A 21,986-nucleotide genomic window follows, 5' to 3' on the forward strand; every position below is an offset into this window, starting at 1 on the left:
ACGAGGTTAGTAGAGGATTTGACAAAATCGTACCAACCTGGTGTGACCATAAAGGATGTAACTGAGTCTATTAGAGAGCAAAAGGAAAGGATGAAAGAAATGATTGTTGTGGCAGGTATGAATGATTTGAAAGGAGATAAAATGGAAATGATAGAAGACCTGAATGAATTGTTTGAGGTAGCAAAAGAAAGAGTGAGAGAGTTAGAATGATTAGTCTTTTGCCACGGTATGACAGTGAAATGTTTAAAAGGATGGCCATAATTGCAAATGACTTTATGCGTGGGTTATGTATGACGAGTGGTGTGGAATTTGAGGACGTGTGGAGTGAGTTTGATGGGCGAAAGGATCTGTAAAAGATGGATGGCTTGCATTTGAATGGTTACAGCGTAAGAAGACTTGAGAAAGTGTTGCTGAATGTAGTGGATGTGCCAATTCAGGGAAACTAGATTTGTTAAGGGGGGGGGAGTAGATATACAGTCCTTAGGGAGACAGTTGAATGTAAGAATGAATATAATATGCCAGAGCAAATCTTATTCTTCTTCTACAGCTTCTCCCACTTAAGTGGGGTCACTGTTTGTTATGAGTCTCCTCCACACCTTCCTGTCTTGGGCTGTCACCACATCCAAGTTCTTCATCTTCAAGTCCTCTTCTACCAGCTCCCTCCATCTCTTCTTTGGTTGCCCACGCTTCCACCTTCCTTGCACATCCATCTGCATGACCCTTCTTCCCACATATTCGTCCTCCCTCCTCATCACATGACCAAACCATCTCAACCTTGCCTCCTGTATTTTCGCTCCTAAGTTCGTAACTTTCACTGTTCCCCTGACATATTCATTTCTCAGATGATCCTTTCTGGTCACACCGCACATCCACCTAAGCATTCTCATCTCTGCTACTTCCATCCTACTGATGTTATTTTTCCTCAGGGCCACAGTTTCTATAGCATATGTCATAGCTGGCCTCACTACTGTCCTATAAATTTTGCCTTTCAGATTGATCGGCACCCTCTTATCGCATAACACTCCAGCCATCTCCCTCCAGTTCCTCCAACCCGCTTGTATCCTGCCTCCCACTTCCTTCTCAGCTCCTCCATCTTCTTCCACTGTTGAACCTAAGTATCTAAAGTCTCTCACCTTCCTGATGACATTTCCTTCCAGCTCCAGATCTGTCTCCTGACCACTGACCACTGCGCAACACATATACTCTGTCTTACTTCTGCTCAGTCTCATACCTCTCTCTTCCAGTACTTTTCTCCATCTTTCCAGTTTAGTTTCTGCTTCTTCTCTTGAATCTACACACAGCAAGATGTCATCTGCATAGAACATTGTCCAAGGTGCATCTTCTCTCACCTCCTCTGTTACCACCTCCATCACAATATTAAACAGAAACGGACTTAATGCTGACCCTTGATGTAAGCCAACTGTTACTTGAAATAAGAACAACAAATCAGAGTGGGATAGTTAATATAAGGCATCAATGTAGGGTTGGGGCTAATGGGGGTCTTAAATTCATGTACACTAATACTAGGAGTATTAGGAACAAGAAGGAAGAATTATTGGACTTGGTTGGCACTTCCAGACCACAGGTTATTGGCATTAGTGAAACATGGCTGACCGAAGATGATATAGCTAGTGGGATTGAATGTAATGGATGTAGTGTGTTCAGGAATGACAGGAAGAATAAAATGGGGGGAGGAGTATTGTTGATGATAGCTGATGAGCTACAGCCAAGGAGAATAGAAGTTGAATCGCAGGATAGAGAAAAGAGCACATTTGAGGCCATTTGGTGTGAGATTGTGGCTAGCAGAACTAAATATACAATTGGGTGCTGCTATAGACCAGGTGATGGAAAAGATGGTGGTGACAGTATGCACAAGCAAATAGAAGAAATGAGTGGAAGGAGGGTGATTATTATGGGAGATTTCAACTATGGTCGCATTGATTGGAGCGAGGAGAGGACACACTGGAGGAAGGAATTGGATTTTATGCGATTATTAAGGGATAACTATCTGCGACAGCATGTAATGGAAAATACTAGGGGTCAGAGAGTGCTTGACCTAGTAATTACATCTGAGGATTTGGCTGTAACAAATACGACCATATTGCCACCAATTGGTGAGAGTGATCATAGGGTCTTGACTTGGGAGGTGGCTAAAGGTGTAGAATTTTCAATTAAGACAGGGTACATGTGGAATTATTGGGCTGGAAAGTATGACAAGCTTAAGAGTTTGATTGGTTCAGTGCCATGACATGTACAACTGCAAGGACTAGAAGTTGATAGTGCATGGGAGGTAGTTAAGAAGTACTTGCATGAAGCAATGGCTGACTGTATACCTAGAGTCCGAATAATAAATCAAGTAGGGGTTAAATGGATGAATAACACCATTAAGCTTGAGCTGCAAAAAAAGAAACAACTATGGAGGGAATTTAAGGAGAAAGGTGACCGGCAGGCACATGAATGGTATAAAGCGCAGGCCAGAAGGGTGACGAGTGTGGTAAGAAAAGCAAAAAAGGATTACAAAAGAACATTGGCCATGCAGGTTAAAGAGAATCCTAAACAGTTTTTTAGATATGTAGCAAGTAAAAGGAAAAATGTACATGTCAGAATGATTTTAAAGAATGCCGATGGTAGGGAGGTAACTGAATCAGTTGAGTTACTGAGTGAGCACTTTGCAAGAATATATCATCCAGGTGTGGTGACATTGCAGAAACGAATAAACCAGTAGATTATATGGGAATTGTGGTGAATGAAGTGGAGGTGAGTAGTCTATTGCATAACCTCAATGTCAATACATCTGTGGGATTGGATGGTATACCAGCTCGTGTTGTACGAGAAGCAGCTAAAGAATTGTCAGTACCCTTGACCATTTTGTTTAATTTGAGTCTCGGGTCTGGGTTAGTCCTGAGTGGGTGGAAAGAGGGGAAAATAGTTCCACTGCATAAAGGTGGTTCCAAGACTGCTGTTGTAAATTACCGACCGATTAGCATATCAGGAATCATTGTCAAGGTCTTAGAGAAATTAGTCAAGAAAAGAATACAGGATTGGATAGATGAAAATGGGATATTGTATGGGGGACCACATGGTTTTGTGAAGGGTAGATCATGCCTCAGTAACTTGCTCACGTTTTATAACACAGTGACGGCTGAACTGGATAGGGGTAATTGGTTTACAGTGAAACTACTGGACCTTGCCAAGGCCTTTGATAGGATACCACATGGAACCCTAATCAGTAAACTGGAGCAGATGGGGATAGATATAGGGTTGGTGAGATGGATAGGAGGGTGGTTGAAGGAGAGATACCAGAGAGTGGTTTATTCAGGAGTGGAGTCTAAAAGACATCTTATGACTAGTGGATTGCCGCAGGGCTCTGTTCTTGGACCACTGCTTTTCAATTTGTTCATCAATGATATTGGAAAGGATCTGAGAGAAAGTGTTCACTTGTTTGCTGATGATGCAAAGTTGGGTAGAGCAATTGTGAGTGCACAGGGTGTCAAAATTTTACAGGATGATTTGGATAGTTTGGAGGACTGGGCTAGGAAAAATGGATGTCAATTTAATGTGGCAAAGTGTAAGGTTATGCACTTTGGGGTGAAAAGAATAGCAGCAGTATATCGCATTGGTGGAACCGTACTCCAGGAGATTGATGAGACCAGGGATTTGGGAGTGTTGGTGGATAGGGAGTTGAAGTTTAGGGGGCACATTGCAAAAGTGACTAAAACAGCTCACCAAATCACTTGGCTTCTGAAAAATACTTTAACATGCAGAGACAAACAAGTTGTTGTTCCTCTGTATCGAGCCTTGATAAGACCCCATCTGGACTTCTGTGCCCAGTTAGGGGCACCAGGGTTTCTTTGTGATGGGGAGGAAGTGGAGAGGGTCCAGAGACGCGTGACCAAGATGATAGCAGGTCTGTGGAATGAACCTTATGAGAATAGGTTGAGGATTTGTGGGTTGCAGAAATTGGACGATAGGGTAGAAGGAGGGGTGATATGATCGAGACATTCAAATTACTGAAGGGTTTTTATAAGATTGATCCAGAAGATATTTTTGAAAATATGACTGGTGGTGGGAGGACTAGGGGCTATGCATGGAAGCTGGGCAAGAGCGTGGTTGACATGGGTGTTAGAGCTACGTTTTTTACTTGGAGAGTGGTGAATGAGTGGAATAAGCTTCCAGAGTCTGTTGTGGGTGCTACGACCGTGAATGAGTTCAAGGCAAGGTATGATAGATACTGTGTGAATGTTGACTAGTTGTTCTTGACATGATGTTAGGGCCTCCCTCGATGAGTCTGTCGACTCCTTGGAGTTTCCTGGAACAATAATAATAATAATAATAATAATAATAAATAAATCCATTACAAGTCTGCAAGAATCTCTGATTAAATTGAATAACTGTTGTAATAGATATGGTATGAAGGTCAGCAATAACAAGACAAAAGCAATGGAAATAGGCAGAATCGTTGAAAATGTCAACTGTGTTGTGAACGGAGAACCTGTGGAACAAGCAAAACATTTCAGCTTCTTAGGCACGATTTTTAGTGAAGATGGTAAATTAAATATAGAAATAGACAACAGAATCAATAAAGCTGGTATAGTAGGAAGTCAATTGAATAAATTCATATGGAATAAGAGAGAAATTAGTCGGAACACTAAATTAGCTGTATAAAAGACAGTGTTCAAACCAATTTTAATTTATGGATCTGAGAGCTGGGTCAGAAGTAAAACACTTGACCAAAGACTAGATATGAGAGTCCTGAGAAAGATTAGAGGCGTGAACAGATGGCATCAATGGCAATATCATATTAAAAACAAGGATATTAGAAAAGAACGTGATATTGTCAGCATCCAGAAATGCATTAACAGAGCTAATCTCAGGTGGTATGGTCACTTAAACAGAGTGGGCGAGGAAAGATTAGCAAAACAAGTGTTCTCTGCCAGATTGGTAGGAAAACGACCCAGAGGAAGACCAAGATATAGGTGGATTGATATGGTACAAAGTGCCTTAGACAATAGTAATATAAGATCTGATAATATCGTAGTCTTGACAAGTAATAAACTGATTTGGATGAAAATTGTAGATAGGAAGTTAATAATGATGTAAATTTTTCATGTAGTACTATCATATCCTGTACACCCCTTGCGGGTACATGGCAGGAATTTGATGATGATGATATACTGGAGGAAGTAGGGAGAGACAAGAAATCTGAGGCTGATGATTAATTGAAACCTGAAATTCTGGGGACATATCGCAAAGGTGGTGAAGGTAACACAGAGGATTGCTGCAATAATGAGAAGGTTGCTGACCTGCAGGGATAAAAGAGTTATCATTCTGTCGTAGAAGACGCTGATCAGACCACACTTAGACTACTGTTCTCAGATTTGGTCCCCAGGATTTGAAGGGGATAAATTAACTGTGGAATGGGTACAGAGGCAGATAACAAAGCTGGTTTCAGGACTTACAATGTTAGTTATGAGGATCGGCTGAGAAAATGTGGACTGCAGAGTTTGGTGAATAGAAGAAAGAGAGGTGATATGATTGAGACTTTTAAACTGTTGAGAAGTTGTTACAGGGTTGACACTGGGGAGTTCTTTTGCTTGGTTGAACAGCAGGAAGAAGTGATGACAAGGGGGCATCCCTGGAAGTTATGAAAGGAAACTGTGAGCAAGAAGGTGAGAAGTGGTTTCTTTGCATGGAGGGTGGTTGAACCATGGAATGCATTGCCTGATACAGTGGTGAGAGCAAGAACAGTCAATGATTTTATGGAGTGGTATGATAGACTTTGTGTTTCCTAGGAGGGACCTCCAATGATGAGTCTTGATAGACTTTGTGTTTCCTAGGAAGGACCTCCCGTGATGAGTCTTTTGACTCCATGGAAGCCTGAATAATAATAATAATAATAATAAAATAGAAAATTGAAATACAATAATTATGAATGTAATAGCTTCTGTTACAAGACAAACTGCAAATGCAAGCAGTCATGGTGCTCAGTTAATTCACACAGATATAACTTTATTAGTGAAATTTTTTTTTTCTATTTCGCAACAAAACAAACTAGCATTTTATTTCTTTGAAATATAAACATATGGCTAGTAGTATTACAAACAATGAGATGATTTCAATTATGGAAATCATAAACATGTCACTCGTGTCAAATGTTATGCTAACTGATAAACAGATCAAAATGATAAACAAAATGCAAAATGATAGCGTTTGTATGAAGTACTGTTTTTTTTTTTTTTTATTGTTGTTGTTCTCTTTCAGAAAAAGAAAGAAACAGAAATGTTATTCCATTCTTAGCAAACTACTAAATAACAATTCAGCTAGACAAACCTTTAATGAGAAAAATTAAATTACTGAATAAGAAATTAAGTAGGGGCAAACTGCAATTTAGTAACAGTAGAAATTTCTGACATATTTTGTAACCATTCTCAATGCAGATATATAAAGACAAAACAAATTAGAATAACAATTGAAATTTAGAGTGCAGGTTACAATTCACAAAAACAAACTTCTCTTTTGTGATAAATTATCAAAAAGTGAAGAGTTTTGCTAAACATAACTTCCCAAAATTGGGACAGCCTCAAATGAAAACAGAAATTGGATTGCTATTCCACTAGTCAAAGTGTTTCTGGAAAAAAAAAAAAAAAACACTTGTCCACTTCTTTCTCTTCATTCAGGAACTAACATCTTTTTCAGGCTATTTCATTGGGCATAGAGATTTACTTATCCAACTAACATCTGAGATTTTTCTCTTTCAGTGAAATGGTCTAACTTTCATCTTTTGAAAGTGAGTCACCAGTTTGCTCTCTTCAAACTTTCCTGCTAGAGTGTCATGTTGGAGTTCTGTACTTCTGCTCATACTCTTTTTCATATATAACTGATCTGCTCTCATCAACCTTGAATCCAATTCACTGTTTTGTTGATGAAAATGCACTTCAACTGTTATAATTTGTCAAACATTGCAATGAGCTAGTATTCCAAGTTTCAAGGTACTGCATAATAAACAATAACTCAAACACTAACACCCTTGCCTTTCTCAAGTGGATGACTACCCTACATACGTTACTGCTGCTAAAACCAAACTCTGTCTTATTTCTTATTAAAATAATCTCACTTCCCTTCCTTTTATCTTTGAAAATACCTGAATCTCCAGACAAAATCATATATTTCTCTTCTTAAGCTGACTCACACCTGTACCCTTTTCTGGAATAAACATTACATCCATAATTTTCAATTCTTCATCTTGAAATACTGTTCCAAAAGAAAAGGATAATCCAGTTGACATGTGATTTCATTCACAAAGGCTTATTTCAACCACTTTTCATTCTGTTTCTGCCTTATAAGTATTTTCAAGGATACTGTTCTACCAAAGTTGTCACTCCATCTTCCAATTTTCTTTAAGTGTGTGAAAAAGAACAGCTGATGATCTTTGTGATACCTTAAGGATTATAACCTGTGACTATTCCAGAAACATATTAAGTTCCTTAACCACAACACAGTCCACACATGGCACTGATGTGCTTACAATTTTTTTTACTTCTTGTGGAGTGGAGTGGCTATATGTTTATAAATTAAATGCAAACGTAAGTTACATTCATCCTAAACTAACAAGTTTAGGATGAATGTAACTTACGTTTGCATTTAATCTGCTAATAAGATTCAGGAAAGTGTGGTACTACTGGCAAATTTTAATTTATATCTTATCTAACCATTTCATATTATGAAATTATGAAACATTTCTCCAAAACATTCTTTCAAATTAAACAGTACTTACAACAAAAATTCCTAAATCATCTCCTAAATAAGGCAGAGTGGTAATTTTGATTTTGAAAGCTATTACATTCAACTTTCAGAGGATTTTAATAAACAGGAATGTAAAGCTTGTCACATGAATTTTGTTGATAATATAAAATCTATCATCTCTTACCAAATTTATTTAGCCTACTCTTTAATTATTACACAAAAGAAAGAATATCCTTCAGCCTGGTGAATGTTATTTAACAAGACTGTTCCTTCCCCTAATAATTACACTGAAAGGTCAATGTATTTAAACCAAGAGCACTACATCCATTTCCTGCTTCCTTTAGTTATGAATTATTAAGTTTATTAGAACAGTAAAATGGTATTTAGAAAAAAAGGATATCATATCCAAATCTAATGCAATCTAGTTGTTTCAGTTTTACATAGGACTGTTCAGGAATTCTTATGCCATTGACATATGTCTGCAAAGAAAGTTTTAAATAAAAAAATATTAACATGCATCATGAAAAAATGAGACTATCATTCACAAATATTTTTAATACAACTAATATCTTCAATAACACATATATATACATAAGTTAACTAGAACATATAACAGACAAGGAATTCTATCCATATTTTAATCTATATTTAACCAAGCAGTTTATACAAGAGGAATGGTGTATGTGGTTTATGGATGTGTGAAGTGAATATAAAGGATGAAAGGCTGAATTGGAATAGGTTTGCAACTTCATGTATGGAGAAGATTTTGTTCATTGAGAAATCAGAGAAACTAAAACTATTAGATGGGCATGAAAGTAAGCATGTGTGCAAGCACCTTGAGGTGAGTGTGAGAATGAGAAAGAGCAAAGAATGCTGACTGCTGTTTTTCAGGTCTTAAATCTGAATTGTGAGTCATTAAAAGATGCAAAAGGTATCTGTGGGTCTAGGAGGATACTGCAATTTATGTATGCTAATGAGACAAACATCAGAAGGGTGTGAAAATTTTGACATTGATGGTCAGCAAAATTTGGCTAAAAATTATATGCGTATTTATGGAGACTGGGTTGACATAGGAAAAGGACAATAGATAAGGAGTATTGTACTTTCCAGAAATTACTAATGGATAATAGAAAATGGAATGGAAAGAAAGAGCACATTTTACACTAGAAGCTATCTAGTGTAAAACAGAAGCTAACAGGACAACATATGTTGGTTGCTAATACAGTGTAGAGATGCAAAAGAGGTTGAACGTGTGTGTGTGTGTGTGTGTGTGCGCCATCCAAAGAAATACTTATTGTTCCTCAACAATCCAAATCTAGACGATAATAGTAGCATAAAAATCCCAAAAATATGGATGGAATGCATTCAAGCCAGCAAATCCTCACTTTAAGACTAAGCATTATTTCATTGTATTGGCCATCATCAACTGTTTTTGAAACTAATTTATTATTATTATTATTACGGGCAACTCCAGGGAGTCATTGGACTCATCGAGGGAGGCCCCAAATCATATTCATCACAACTATTTGACATTCATACAGTATCTATCATACCTCGTCTTAAACTCATTCACTGTCACAGCATCCACCAGACTCAGGGAACGCATTCCACTCATTCACTACTCTAAAAGTAAAGAACCAAGCTCTAACACCTTTACTAACCACACTTTTGCCCAGTTTCCATGGATGTCCCCTAGTTCTCCCACAACCAGCCCTGTTCTCAAAAATATCTTCTGAATTAATTTTATAGAAACCCTATAAAATAATTTTATAGAAATAGAAAGTAATTTGAATGTCTCAATCATATCTCCCCTCCTCCACCTATCAACCAATTTTTGCAACCCACAAATCCTCAACCTGTTCTCATACGGTTCATTCCACAGACCTGCTATCATCTTGGTCACTCGCCTCTGGATCCTCTCCACCTCCTCCCCATCAAGAAGAAACCTAAGTGACCAAATCTGAGCACAATAGTCTAGATGGGGTCTTATCAAGGCTCGATACAGAGGAACAATATCTTATCTGTTAGTAATTTCTAACCAAATAACTGAACACTACTGGCCTGACCAGCAGTGTTCACAGATGATGACCTTGATATGAAGGTACAAATGTCAGGTGATTATTTCGGTTTATATTAAACAGAAATTTTTTTACTATAACATGATAGTTGTCCCTATAATTTTAAAAAATGAATACTCATCATCGTGCAACCATGAAAGACAGAAAGCACAATACAAGTAATCATTATTAAACTCATTCACTGTCACAGCATCCACCACAGACTCAGGGAGCGCATTCCACTCATTCACTACTCTAAAAGTAAAGAACCCAGCTCTAACACCTTTACTAACCACACTTTTGCCCAGTTTCCATGGATGTCCCCTAGTCCTCCCACAACCAGCCCTGTTCTCAAAAATATCTTCTGAATTAATTTTATAGAAACCCTTCAGTAATTTGAATGTCTCAATCATATCTCCCCTCCTCCACCTATCAACCAATTTTTGCAACCCACAAATCCTCAACCTGTTCTCATAAGGTTCATTCCACAGACCTGCTATCATCTTGGTCACTCGCCTCTGGATCCTCTCCACCTCCTCCCCATCAAGAAGAAACCTAGGTGACCAAATCTGAGCACAATAGTCTAGATGGGGTCTTATCAAGGCTCTATACAGAGGAACAATATCTTATCTGTTAGTAATTTCTAACCAAATAACTGAACACTACTGGCCTGACCAGCAGAATTCACAGATAATGACCTTGATATGAAGGTACAAATGTGAGGTGATTATTTCGGTTTATATTAAACAGAAATTTTTTTACTATAACATGATAGTTGTCCCTATAATTTTAAAAAATGAATACTCATCATCGTGCAACCATGAAAGACAGAAAGCACAATACAAGTAATCATTATAGAGGATGTACCTAGGAAATATATAGGAGAAAGGAAATGGAATTTAATAATTAAGGACTATGTTTGGTCTCCTGGTTTACCTGACCCTTAACCCACTCACAGTATTAAATGTGTGATAAGTTGCAACTTTTGTTTATGGCATTCACATAAAAGAATTCCCTTTCTCTTTTTTAATGTCTTCTATTGCATCAGTCTTATGACTGGTAGCTCAGCAGCATTTCCTTCCATTCTTCTCTTCTGTCTGCTTTCCTCTTTATTTTGTAGTATGTTTTAAGTCCACTGCTTTGTTTTATTTGATCAAAGTATCTTTTCCTTGGTCTTCCTCTTTCTCTTTTTCCTTTGATTATTCTTCTTGTCAGACTTTCATGTCATAAGATATGTCCAATCCATCCGTCTCTTCTTGTTATTAATGTCTTTATCAGTGTTCATTTTCTCTTTTGCATTCGTCTCCAACATCACATTTCAAATGCCTCCAGTCTTCTAATATCTCCTGTTTCCATTGTCCATGTTTTGCTGCCATAAAGTGCTATACTCCATATATAAGTTTTTTCCTTAACTTGTAGTGGATTTATTTAGATTTATTTATTTAGAAGTATAACATCATCTGTGTATATATATATAAAAAAGAGCTGAGATTAACATTTCCAATTCTGATATAAGGTTTAATGCCATTTTCCTTCATAATGTGATCTGTATAGATGATGAATAACAGGGAAGATAATGTGTCTCCCATGTCTTTTACATCTCGCTTGTCTCCCATGTGATTTTACATCAAATCATCTTCCTGCACCTCCTCCAATTCTAACTGATGACTTACAACTCAAATAGAGACTAAGTATTGCTTGATATAATGTCCCATTTACACCATATAATTATAGCATTTTGAACAGCACCTTGCCATATTCCTTTTGTCAATTTGCAAAACTTAAATACAGACTGTTGTTATATTCCAATGATTTTTCAGCTTTTGTCTTAAAAAGAAAATTGACGATTAAAATGTCGAACTAAGTTTGTCCTTCTTGAAAAATCATCTTCAATGATTTTTCTTACACTTTTCTCAATATACTTTGAATAAATATTAACAGGGACACTTGGTAGAGAAATGTCTCTGTAACCATATTCAGTTTTTACTTCCCTTTTTATAGATGAGTTAGTACTGAGCTCTTCTCCAATCATCTTGAATTTGACCCTCTGATCAGGCCTTCCGAATTATGCAATGTAGCCACTGCAAAACTCAATATTTAAGCATTTCTACTCAAATAGGATTACTCCAGCTGCCTTTCCACATTTCATGTTTTTGATAGTTTTCTATCTCATGTACTCATGACTGCATTCCTCTTCAATGTTTTCTGCAACCATGTTGTCAATACTTGTTTCATTCAGCAATCTTTCAAAGTAATTACTCCAGACATCTAGGATATCTTTATCTTCAGTTTTCATGTCAATTGTATCATCTCTAATTCCTTTTCTTACCAAAAATGATATTCTTACTGAAATCTTCCCATGACTTTTGTTTAGCTTCTTTTACACACACACACACACACACACACACACACACACACACACACACACACACACACACACACACACACACAGCTTTTACTGTCTTATATTTTCTCAGTATTCTTTTAGGACATCTGCTGACTTACTTGCCAGGAATTTTTCATATGCTTTTGTCTTTTCCTTCACTGCCTCTAACTTCCTAAATGCTATGTTGGAATATGCCATTAGTAATGACTAGTCCATATCCTGAGTAGATGGAATAGAAGCAGTTGGAGAGAGGGGTTTGGGAATCATAGAAGAGGAGAGAATAGAAGCAGTAGGAGAGAGAGAGAGGGGTTTGGGAATGATAGAAGAGAGCACAGAAACAGTAGAAGAGAGGGAGTGAGAGAGAGTTATGGAAATGATAGAGGGGCAGAATGGAAAGTCAGAGAGGAGGAATGTGAAGGAGTGCTGAAACCAGGGATAGAGAGATGCCAGGACAGCAGGTAAGTAGGGGAACACAGAGAAAAAGGTTTAGAGGAGAGAGAGAGAGAGAGAGTGAGGGATGCATGTGAACAATCAAGGAACAGAATGGTTAGAGGTGTGATGTATGGAGATTCGATGATCTCAGGTGTTAGGATGCCAGAGGTGTGTTTGCCTGGAGGGATGATAGAAAATGTGGCTGTGGCAATTAAGAGAGGTGAAAGGATGGATGAAATGATTGTGATAGTGGGCACGAATGACTTGCGAGGCAATGTAAATTGGCAGCGAGAGATCTGAGATTCTTGTTTGAGGTTGTGCAAAAGAAAACACAGAGAAGAAAGCTTGTGTGTGTGTGTTACCCATGTACGATAGTGACGAGTTGAGCAGAAGAGCAGTAATACTGAATAGCATAATATCCAAAATGTGTCAGAAGAGAGGATCAAAGTATGTGAATGCTTGGAGGGAGTTTGAGGACAGAGAAACCGCTTGCATTTCAATGAGGAAGGAAGAAGGCATCTCGAGAGATTGCTGTTTTCTGAACAAGTCAGTGTGTCAATGCAAGGAAACTAGAATTACCAGGGTGGACGAGAGCAGGGATAGCCTCTTGTGGGAATGGGTGCTTGGAGGAAGGGAGACAACATCAGGTAACACTGAGTCCAGTGGGATCGAGAGGAGAATTATAGGACAATGATAAGTATAGAAGTGATATATTTATGCTTTATACTGATGACAGGAGTATCCGAAATAAAGGAGATGAATTGATGGTGCTGATAGCGTCAGCCTGGCTAAGGATTATTGGGATCTCTGAGACGTGGTTGATGGAGGATGATATAACAACAGGAATTGAAGTGGCAAGGTACAGCATTTTTCGGCAGGATAAGAAAGGAAAACGTGGTGGTGGAGTACTGCTTATGATAAGTGATGACTTATGTCCTCTAAGAATGGAGGCTTTGGAAGGCAGAGACACTAATGGTTTTGAAAGCATATGATGTGAGGTAGAAGTGGCCAAGACAGGATATTTAGTGGGGAGTTGTTATAAACTAGGGAGCAGGAGATGTTTAGGCAGTTGAGCTTGGCAAGTGCAAGAAGAATGATTGTTATGGGAGATTTTAACTACAGCAGTATAAGCTGGGAAGAGAAAAATGCATGTAGTAATAAGGAGATGGAATTTCTAGAATTCTTGAGGGACAAATGTCTTAGGCAACATGTAATAGAGAGAACAAGAGGTTCAAGAGTTTTGGATTTGGTCATAGCATCAGAAGAGCTGATAATAAGTGAGATGACATCTCTCCCACCAGTTGGAGAGAGATGTCATCTCACAGTGACCATGTGGTTTTGACATGGAAGATGAGTAGACATGCAGGTGCATCAAAGAAAAGGGAACATATGTGGAATTATAAGGCAAGTGATTATAATAGCCTTAGGTATCAGCTTGGGGCAGTTCCATGGAGGACAGAATTGGAAAACCAAGTTATCATTAGTGCTTGGGAAATTGTGAAAGGATATTTGCTAGCAGCAATAGTAACCTGTATTCCATGAGTGAAGAAGCAGACACAATTTGGTGCAAAGTGGATGACAAACAATATCAAACAGGAACTGCAGTTGAAAAAGAGATTATGGAAGAGATATAAGGAGAGAGGTGGAGGGCAGATACACAAAGAATATAAGACACAGGCCAGGAGAGTGACCAGTATGGCGAGGATGGCAAAACTGGAATATGAGAAAAGACACTAAGATCCAAAGAAAATCCTAGGGAATTTTTTAGCTATGTGGCCAGTAGGAGGAGAAATGATTGTGTAAGAATAATATTGCAGGATAAAAATGGGAATAGAGTGACTGATGCAGAGGACATAGTCTAGTTGTTCAATGAGCATTTTATTGGAGTATTTCATCCTGGAGAAGAAAGTTTTAATACTAGAGGGATAGGGCACGTTCAGGGTTTATAGGTACAAGAGGAGAGTGTATTCCAAATACTGAGTACCCTGGATGTCAGCAAAGCTGTGGGATTGGATGGTATTTCACCACAGGTTTTTAGAGAATGTGCTAAAGAACTGACAGCTCCATTGACCTGACTCTTCAATAAAAGTCTGGCTGTGGGAAAAGTACCCAAGGAATGGAAGGAAGGTAAGATAGTGCCACTGCACAAGGATGGTAGCAGACTGGAAGTGTCTAATTATAGGCCAGTTTGTATGTCATCAGTAGTTGTTAAGGTCTTGGAGAAATTAGTGAGGGACTATATACAGCGTTGGGCAGATGAGGGTAATGTTATTTGTGAGAATCAACATGGATTTGTTAAGGGGTGCTTTGCTTTAGTAATATGATTGTCTTTTATAATAAAGTGACAAGAGCAATTGATGAAGGAAAGGCATATACTGCCATTTTTTTTAGATTTTGCAAAAGCGTTTGACAGGGTGCCACATGATAAGCTGATATTTAAGTTGCGGCACATGGGTTTAGATGTCGGGTTAGTGAACTAGATTCAGGATTGGCTGTCTAATAGGTGATATGATCGAGACTTAAACTGTTGAGAGGCAGTTACAGGGTAGACATTGGGGAGTTCTTTCGCTTGGTCGAACAGCAGGAAGGAGTGATGACAAGGTGCCATCCCTGGAATTTACGAAAGGAGGCTGTGAGCAAGAGTGTGAGGAGTGGTTTCTTTGCATGGAGGGTGGTTGAATTGTGGAATACATTGCCTGAAATGAAAACTCAATGACATTGTCAATGGATTGAAGGGGATATTCAGTTGTTTGCGGATGATGTGAAGCTGGGAAGGGTTATTAGTAATAGTGCAGATGTGGTAGCCCTGCAAGAGGATTTGAACAAACTAGACAGATGCGAAATGAATGGGAAGTGTCGGTTTAATGCAGCAAAATGTAAAGTCTTGAAGTTTGGGATCCACTGATGGGAAGATGCATACTCGATTGGGGGAGCTATACTAGAGGAAGTAGGGGTGACGAGATCTGGGGGGGTGATGATTGATAGAAAACTGAAATTCAGGGAGTATATTGCAAAGGTGGTGAAGGTAACCCAGAGGATTGCTGCAATACCGAGAAGGACACTGACCTGCAGAGATAAAAGAGTTATCATTCCGTTTGATAAGGCCCTGATCAGACCACACTTAGACTATTGTTCTCAGGTTTGGTCCCCAGGATTTGAAGGGAATAAATTAACTGTGGAAAGGGTACAGAGGTGGATAACAAAGATGGTTTCAGGACTGCACAATGTCAGTTACGAGGATCGACTGATGGAATGTGGACTGCAGAGTTTGGTGGATAGAAGAAGGAGAGGTGATATGATCGAGACTTAAACTGTTGAGAGGCAGTTACAGGGTAGACATTAGAGAGTTCTTTTGCTTGGTCGAACAATAGGAAGGAATAATGACAAGGTGCCATCCCTGGAAGTTACGAAAGGAGGCTGTGAGCAAGAGGGTGAGGAGTGGTTGAACTGTGGAATACGTTGCCAGAAAGTAGTTAGTGCAGGAACAGTCAATGGGTTCAAGGAGTGGTATGATAGACTGTGTTTCCTAAAAATGACCTCCCATGATGAGGCTTTTGACTCATGGGGGGGGGCTGGATAATAATAATAATAATCATATATTTGAGCCTACAGCTCCATTTCCTGAACAGAAAATCAACACATGTTTAACAATATTATGTCTACATATATAGAGTTCATTGCAGTTTAGGTCTAACAATAATCAGATTTTTCTTGATGTTACTGCTCTCGCTAATGATTCTAAAATTCTTCTGCTCTTTTAGTTTTTTCTGTGTGACAACAGGAAAAATAAGTGCTAACCAAGTTCCTATTTTGAAACTGATGCCAATCAATAAGCAACTTCATGTTTAGAAGTGAATACTACAGCTATCCTTCCTTTACTTGATCACTACTGTCCAAAATACATCTCACCTGTTATCTTCTTCTTTTTAAGGATTACCCGTTCCAGCTTCACTGGTCTTTCCATCGTGTAGCTGGTCTTCCTCTACTTTTTCCTTTGGTCTGTATTTATCCACCTCTTTTGGTAGTCAATTTCTTTCCATCCTAAATAGATGCTCTTTCTACTTTATTCCTTGGTCTTTTCATTTATGTTGTAAATATCTAGTTCTCTTCTGATGTCTTCATTTTTTGAATGGTCCAACTTTGTGCACCCTTTAACTGCTCTTAAAAATCTGATTTCTGCAGCCTGTATTATACTTTCATTTTTTTTTTTTTAAACAGTCCATGTTTCTGAACCATATAACAGAGTAGAAGCAACTATTACTTTATAAAATTTCAGTTGAATTTCCTGTCTCATTTTTTTCAATCAGTGTCCTTTTAATTGTTCCACAGATTTTCTGAAATTTCTTTAGTTTTTCATCTATATCTTTATCTTTTAGATATGTTATTATGCAGCCTAAATAGCTAGCAGTATCACCTGTTCTATTGTTTTATTTTCTATGACTATTTTTCATCTAATGTGATTTTGACCTTTAAATGCCATGACTTTTGTTTTCTTTTGTGAAATTTTTAATTGTATTGTTGGCTTATTTTGTTTAATTCATAAACTGATTTTTGAAGGTTGTCTCCATTGTTTTGCAATGTAATCTGATCACCTGCATACAGCATTGTATTAATCACAGTTCTTCTGGTTAACTGGATAACTTGTTTTATTGTTGTTTTCCGTATTTTACTAATCTGATCAATATATATATATATATATATATATATATATATATATATATATATTGAATAGAGTTAGAGATAAGCTACATCCCTGTCTAACACTTTGATTAATTCTCTTCTGTTAATTTATTAACTAACTGTATTTTTGTATCTTTATATAAACTTTGTATAGCTTGTATCAAACGTAATGGATATCCTTGTTTTTTCATTATATTCTATAATTTTTCTCTGTTTATTTTATGAAAAGCTTTCTCATAATCTATAAAGGCCAGATGAGTCTCTAAATTAAATACTCATCTTTTTTTCAATCATTTCTTTTAACACATAAATATTGTCTATACATGATCCTCCATGTAGGAAAACTATTTTGTTTTTCTGAAATGATTGTTTATAATATAGATATAACCTTAGCTTTTGACCAATCTGAGTGAACTGCACATTTCCTCCAACAGTTACTCATTAATTTTAAGAATCTGTAATGTAAATATTCTCCACCATATTTCCAAAGCTCTGTATCTAATCCAGTTGATGTTCTTTTTTTTTTTTGATAGTATCATGGCCTCTTTTAGTTCTTCTAATCTAATTGGTTCTATACCACTACTGATTTCTTCATTATTGTTTTCTGTTATTAAATTTGGGTCATACCATAAATTTTCATAATGTTCTATCGATTGTTTCTCATCTTCTTTAACTTAGTAATAGCAATTCTGTTGACATGGTATTTGTGAATTCCTCCAGTACCTCTATCATTTTTTCAATGATGCTTTTTCGCAATTATCAATTCTGTTGATAACAATATTCAAAAGATATTCTAGTTATCTATTTTAACAATCAAAGTTGCTAAAATAGCTGTGTCCACTCTTTGATGAAAAGTTCAAGGTCCTGTTTATTAGAAAGTGTCCTAGAAGCATAATATTTGATTATGTTATATATATTATATTATATATATAGTTATATATATATTATATATATATTATATTATATATATAGTTATATATATATTAATATTAGTTACATAAATATTAAAAAAAGAGGAATACTACAGCACTGCTAAACAACATGCTTTTAGTTGGTACATGCCTATCTCAGTAATGTAAGTATATTATAAATAATGTATTTAAAGTATACATTTTTGGTCGTTTCATAATAGAAATACAATTTCATTAATACAGACCAGTATTTTACAATAAAAAACATATATTCAAACCTACCAGTTTCGCCAGCAAAAGCCAGACAGTTTGCTGGCGAAACTGGTAGGTTTGAATATATGTTTTTTATTATAAATAATGTACCTTAAATATGCATATAAATATTATCATCATTATTATCAGTCAGACCTCCAAGGAGTCAAGAGACATATTTAGGGAGGTCTCACTCACACAGCTCATCATACCATGATTTAAATGCATTCACTGTTTCTGCACTCACTTACACCAGGCAGTGCATTCCAATCACTTATCACTCTCCACACCAAAAATCTACTCCTCACCCCCATGCTCACATCTTAAGTTGTAGGAAGATATTAAACTGTTTGCAATTGTTATGAAGCTATGGAAGGTTATTAATAATAGTCGATACCATGGCTCTTCTGCAGGATTTGAATAAGCTCAAATAGCAGATAAGTAATGAGGAAGAGTCGGTGTTTTGAAATCCAAGATACAAAAATGAGAAGCCGTATATTCTATTGGGTGGGACTATACTAGAAATCACAGAATCTTGGGAGTGATAGTGGATAGAAATTTGAAATTCAGGGGACATATTGCAAAGGTAGTAGTGATGGCTCTAGCTCTTGATCAGAACACATGGATTACTGTGCTCATATCTGGCCACAAGGATATGAAGGGAATAAAGCAACTTTAGAGAGGGTAATCAGGATTGTGGAATGTTGGTTATAAGGAGAAATGAGGGAATGCAATATCTAGATGGATAGAAGATGAAAAAAAAAAGGGGGGGGGGGAGTAATATGACAGACATTTAAGTTGCACTATGTTTATTAGATGGACACTGGAAAGATTTGCATGGTGGGACAAAAATAAGGAACAAGGACTATTCCTGAAAACTGCAAAATAGTGGTTAGAGAGAGAGAGTAGCAGATTTTCTGCATGAAGAGTTGTTAGAGGAAATAACACATTTCTTGTGTTGTCTAAAGCAGATCACCTATGCAGGTTCAAAATAATATACAATCTTGAATTCATTGGTAGGATTATCATATCTACAAAAAGTATGTATATATGTATGATTATCAACAAATATAATTATTTTTTCAAATTTACTTAACCAAAAAAGACATACTCAATTACAAAACTAATTTCACCATTACACTTTTATTTTTTCTGCTTCCTTTTCTTTGGGAAAAGACACCTGTTCAAAGTTTAAAATTTCATGCTTCCAAAAATAGCAGAACAACAATTATAATATCTTTCCTAAATCTAAGTTAAAAACTATTAAACTCAAAAAGAACTAAATGCTCTATTGCACACAGATGCATTAAAAAAAAAAAAAAAAAAAAAAAAAAAAAAAAAAAAAAAAAAAAAAAACTTACTCCAGTAATGCTGTTCAAATCTTTAATACGAATTTCCTTGTCACTAGTGTCATAAAATATCACAGCATGTCGTTTATCAGCAGTTGCTGACTGTAAGAAAAATGTTGACTTAATCCACAGAATACTTCAAAGACATTTAGAATGAAAAGTAAAGATAAACAAGTCGAACAAAACCTTCTTTTAAAATTGTAACACCATTATCAATTTATATTTAGGTATAAATATAAGAATAAGTTAATCTCAACAACAAATCAAATGCATGAGTTTATTAAACCAGAGAGAATACATAAATATTAATGATTAACAATTTTAATAAGCTAATATTTCACTTATCTCAATAAGCACCACACTAACAATTTGCCTTTCAAACTTAAACTTTTTAAACTGGTTTTGAATCACTATATACAGGGTGGCCCATAAGTCATGAAGCGGTTTAAACATTTAATAACTTTTCATTTATTAATTATTTTTATTTTATTTATTATAATTATTTTTTGTTATAATGAAATAGAAAACCTGGAGTTTTTTTATTAGTTATGTAAAACCATATCATATATATGTCTTCCAGGTTTTTTTTTTATAAATTAGAATACATCAACTAAAATCAATAAAATATTGAAAGTCTGTATAATTCTGTAAAAATCATGAAAAAACTCCAAAAGTAACTGTAATTGCACTGAAATTATTATAAGTAATATTCAAAATATGCATTTATGCAATTTGGCCATAGGCCAAGATATGCATTATATAACTGCTAGAAACGTTACATGACAATTAAGAATTACATATCTACAGCAGATGCTAAAATTAAATATGGAGAAACATTTCACTTTGCAATAAAAATTTTTATTTTATACACAGTTTTCAAAAAAAAAAAAAAAAAAACCCTGTTGCTGCTGTTATAAATTATAATTTAAAAAAATATAAACAAAGAAACAAAATTAATTAAATGTAACAGTACTTTTCACAAGACAAATATGGTTCTGCACTTCAAAAAGTTAAATATTGACTTCTCAGTATCACTTTTTTGTTGTTGCCTGTTTAACTCTGAAAGAAGAATTAGTATTTTCCAAACAAATTTAAATCAGATATCAGTTTCTTAGAACTTTTAGTAGCTTTTTACTTATGTCATCTGTCAGCAGTGTTAGTAGAAATTATACATATTTCTTATGGAACTACATATAGTATCTATTTTTCAAGACAAGAAATGAAGTTAAAATTTGTCCTAATAATACACTACAGGTAAACAGAATGATATAATTCTCAACTTATTATTCCTATTTCTTAAGTTAAACTTAAATACAGCATTCAGCATTTGCCAACAATAATGTGCACTAAAAAAGGATTTGTTTTAATAAGAAATATTAAATGTGTTATCTAATTTGCTAATAAACCCATAAGAATATGCAATTTTTATTTTAAATAACTATCACAAACAAGTATCTTTCCAAAAATCATGATTACACATTTAACAAATATTTTGTCTTACCCTAGCAAGGTGCACACTTATCTTCCTGTCGGCTACTCATGCATGTGCTACCTACACAAGTGCCAGTGAACTGGTTATACCAGCCACACACAACATATTATAACTGATTTACCCTACAATGTAGATCAATTTCATTCCTAGCCAGACAGGAACTTCTCAAGAGAGACAAAACAACAAGAAAAGAGTAGTAGACTAACCATTAATTCTAAAAGAAAATGACATGATGCACTACACTTATATCATCAGAGTAAATGGTGACAAGTCACATGTAAAGGTCATTAACCTTCATTTATGCTTCATACAGGAAAAGTTACAACTTAATACTTTAACTTGTACAGGAGCTTTATGTGAACAAAGTATACGATTATATTGAAATAAATATGAATAATATAAGAAATAATACAATGATCCTATAATACAATCCTATAATTTTATTATCATTTCAATGATAAATGGAATTACAATGAACACGTGAAAAAACAGAATTAAATGGCAATTGTGATTAATCTTTTATAACAAAAAAACAACATTTATTGAAACATTTCTTCGTATCAATCTTATTAATAATGAATATATCTAATGATTTATTTATTTATAATAATTATAAGTGGCAAAACTAGTAGGTTTATTAAATAATTATTACAACCTAGTTAGTGTTAGTTATATTTTTATTAC

General features: G+C 35.9%; 1 protein-coding gene across 1 annotated transcript in view; it reads right to left on the reverse strand.

The window, feature by feature from the left end:
• Positions 1-21,986, reverse strand: part of LOC150102194 (uncharacterized) — a 238,490-nt gene that overhangs the window by 162,590 nt on the left and 53,914 nt on the right. The window contains exons 3-4 of the mRNA XM_090399106.1: positions 19,823-19,912; positions 8,144-8,222 (exon numbers count right to left, since the gene is read on the reverse strand). Coding sequence (XP_090255232.1) covers positions 8,144-8,222; positions 19,823-19,912 — 169 coding nt within the window. The remainder of the gene's footprint in view (positions 1-8,143; positions 8,223-19,822; positions 19,913-21,986) is intronic.

The sequence above is a fragment of the Typopeltis vanoorti genome, chromosome 10 (genome assembly GCF_054136105.1).
Source record: "Typopeltis vanoorti isolate ZY-2024b chromosome 10, IOZ_Tvanoo_1.0, whole genome shotgun sequence".
NCBI lineage: Eukaryota > Metazoa > Arthropoda > Arachnida > Uropygi > Thelyphonidae > Typopeltis > Typopeltis vanoorti.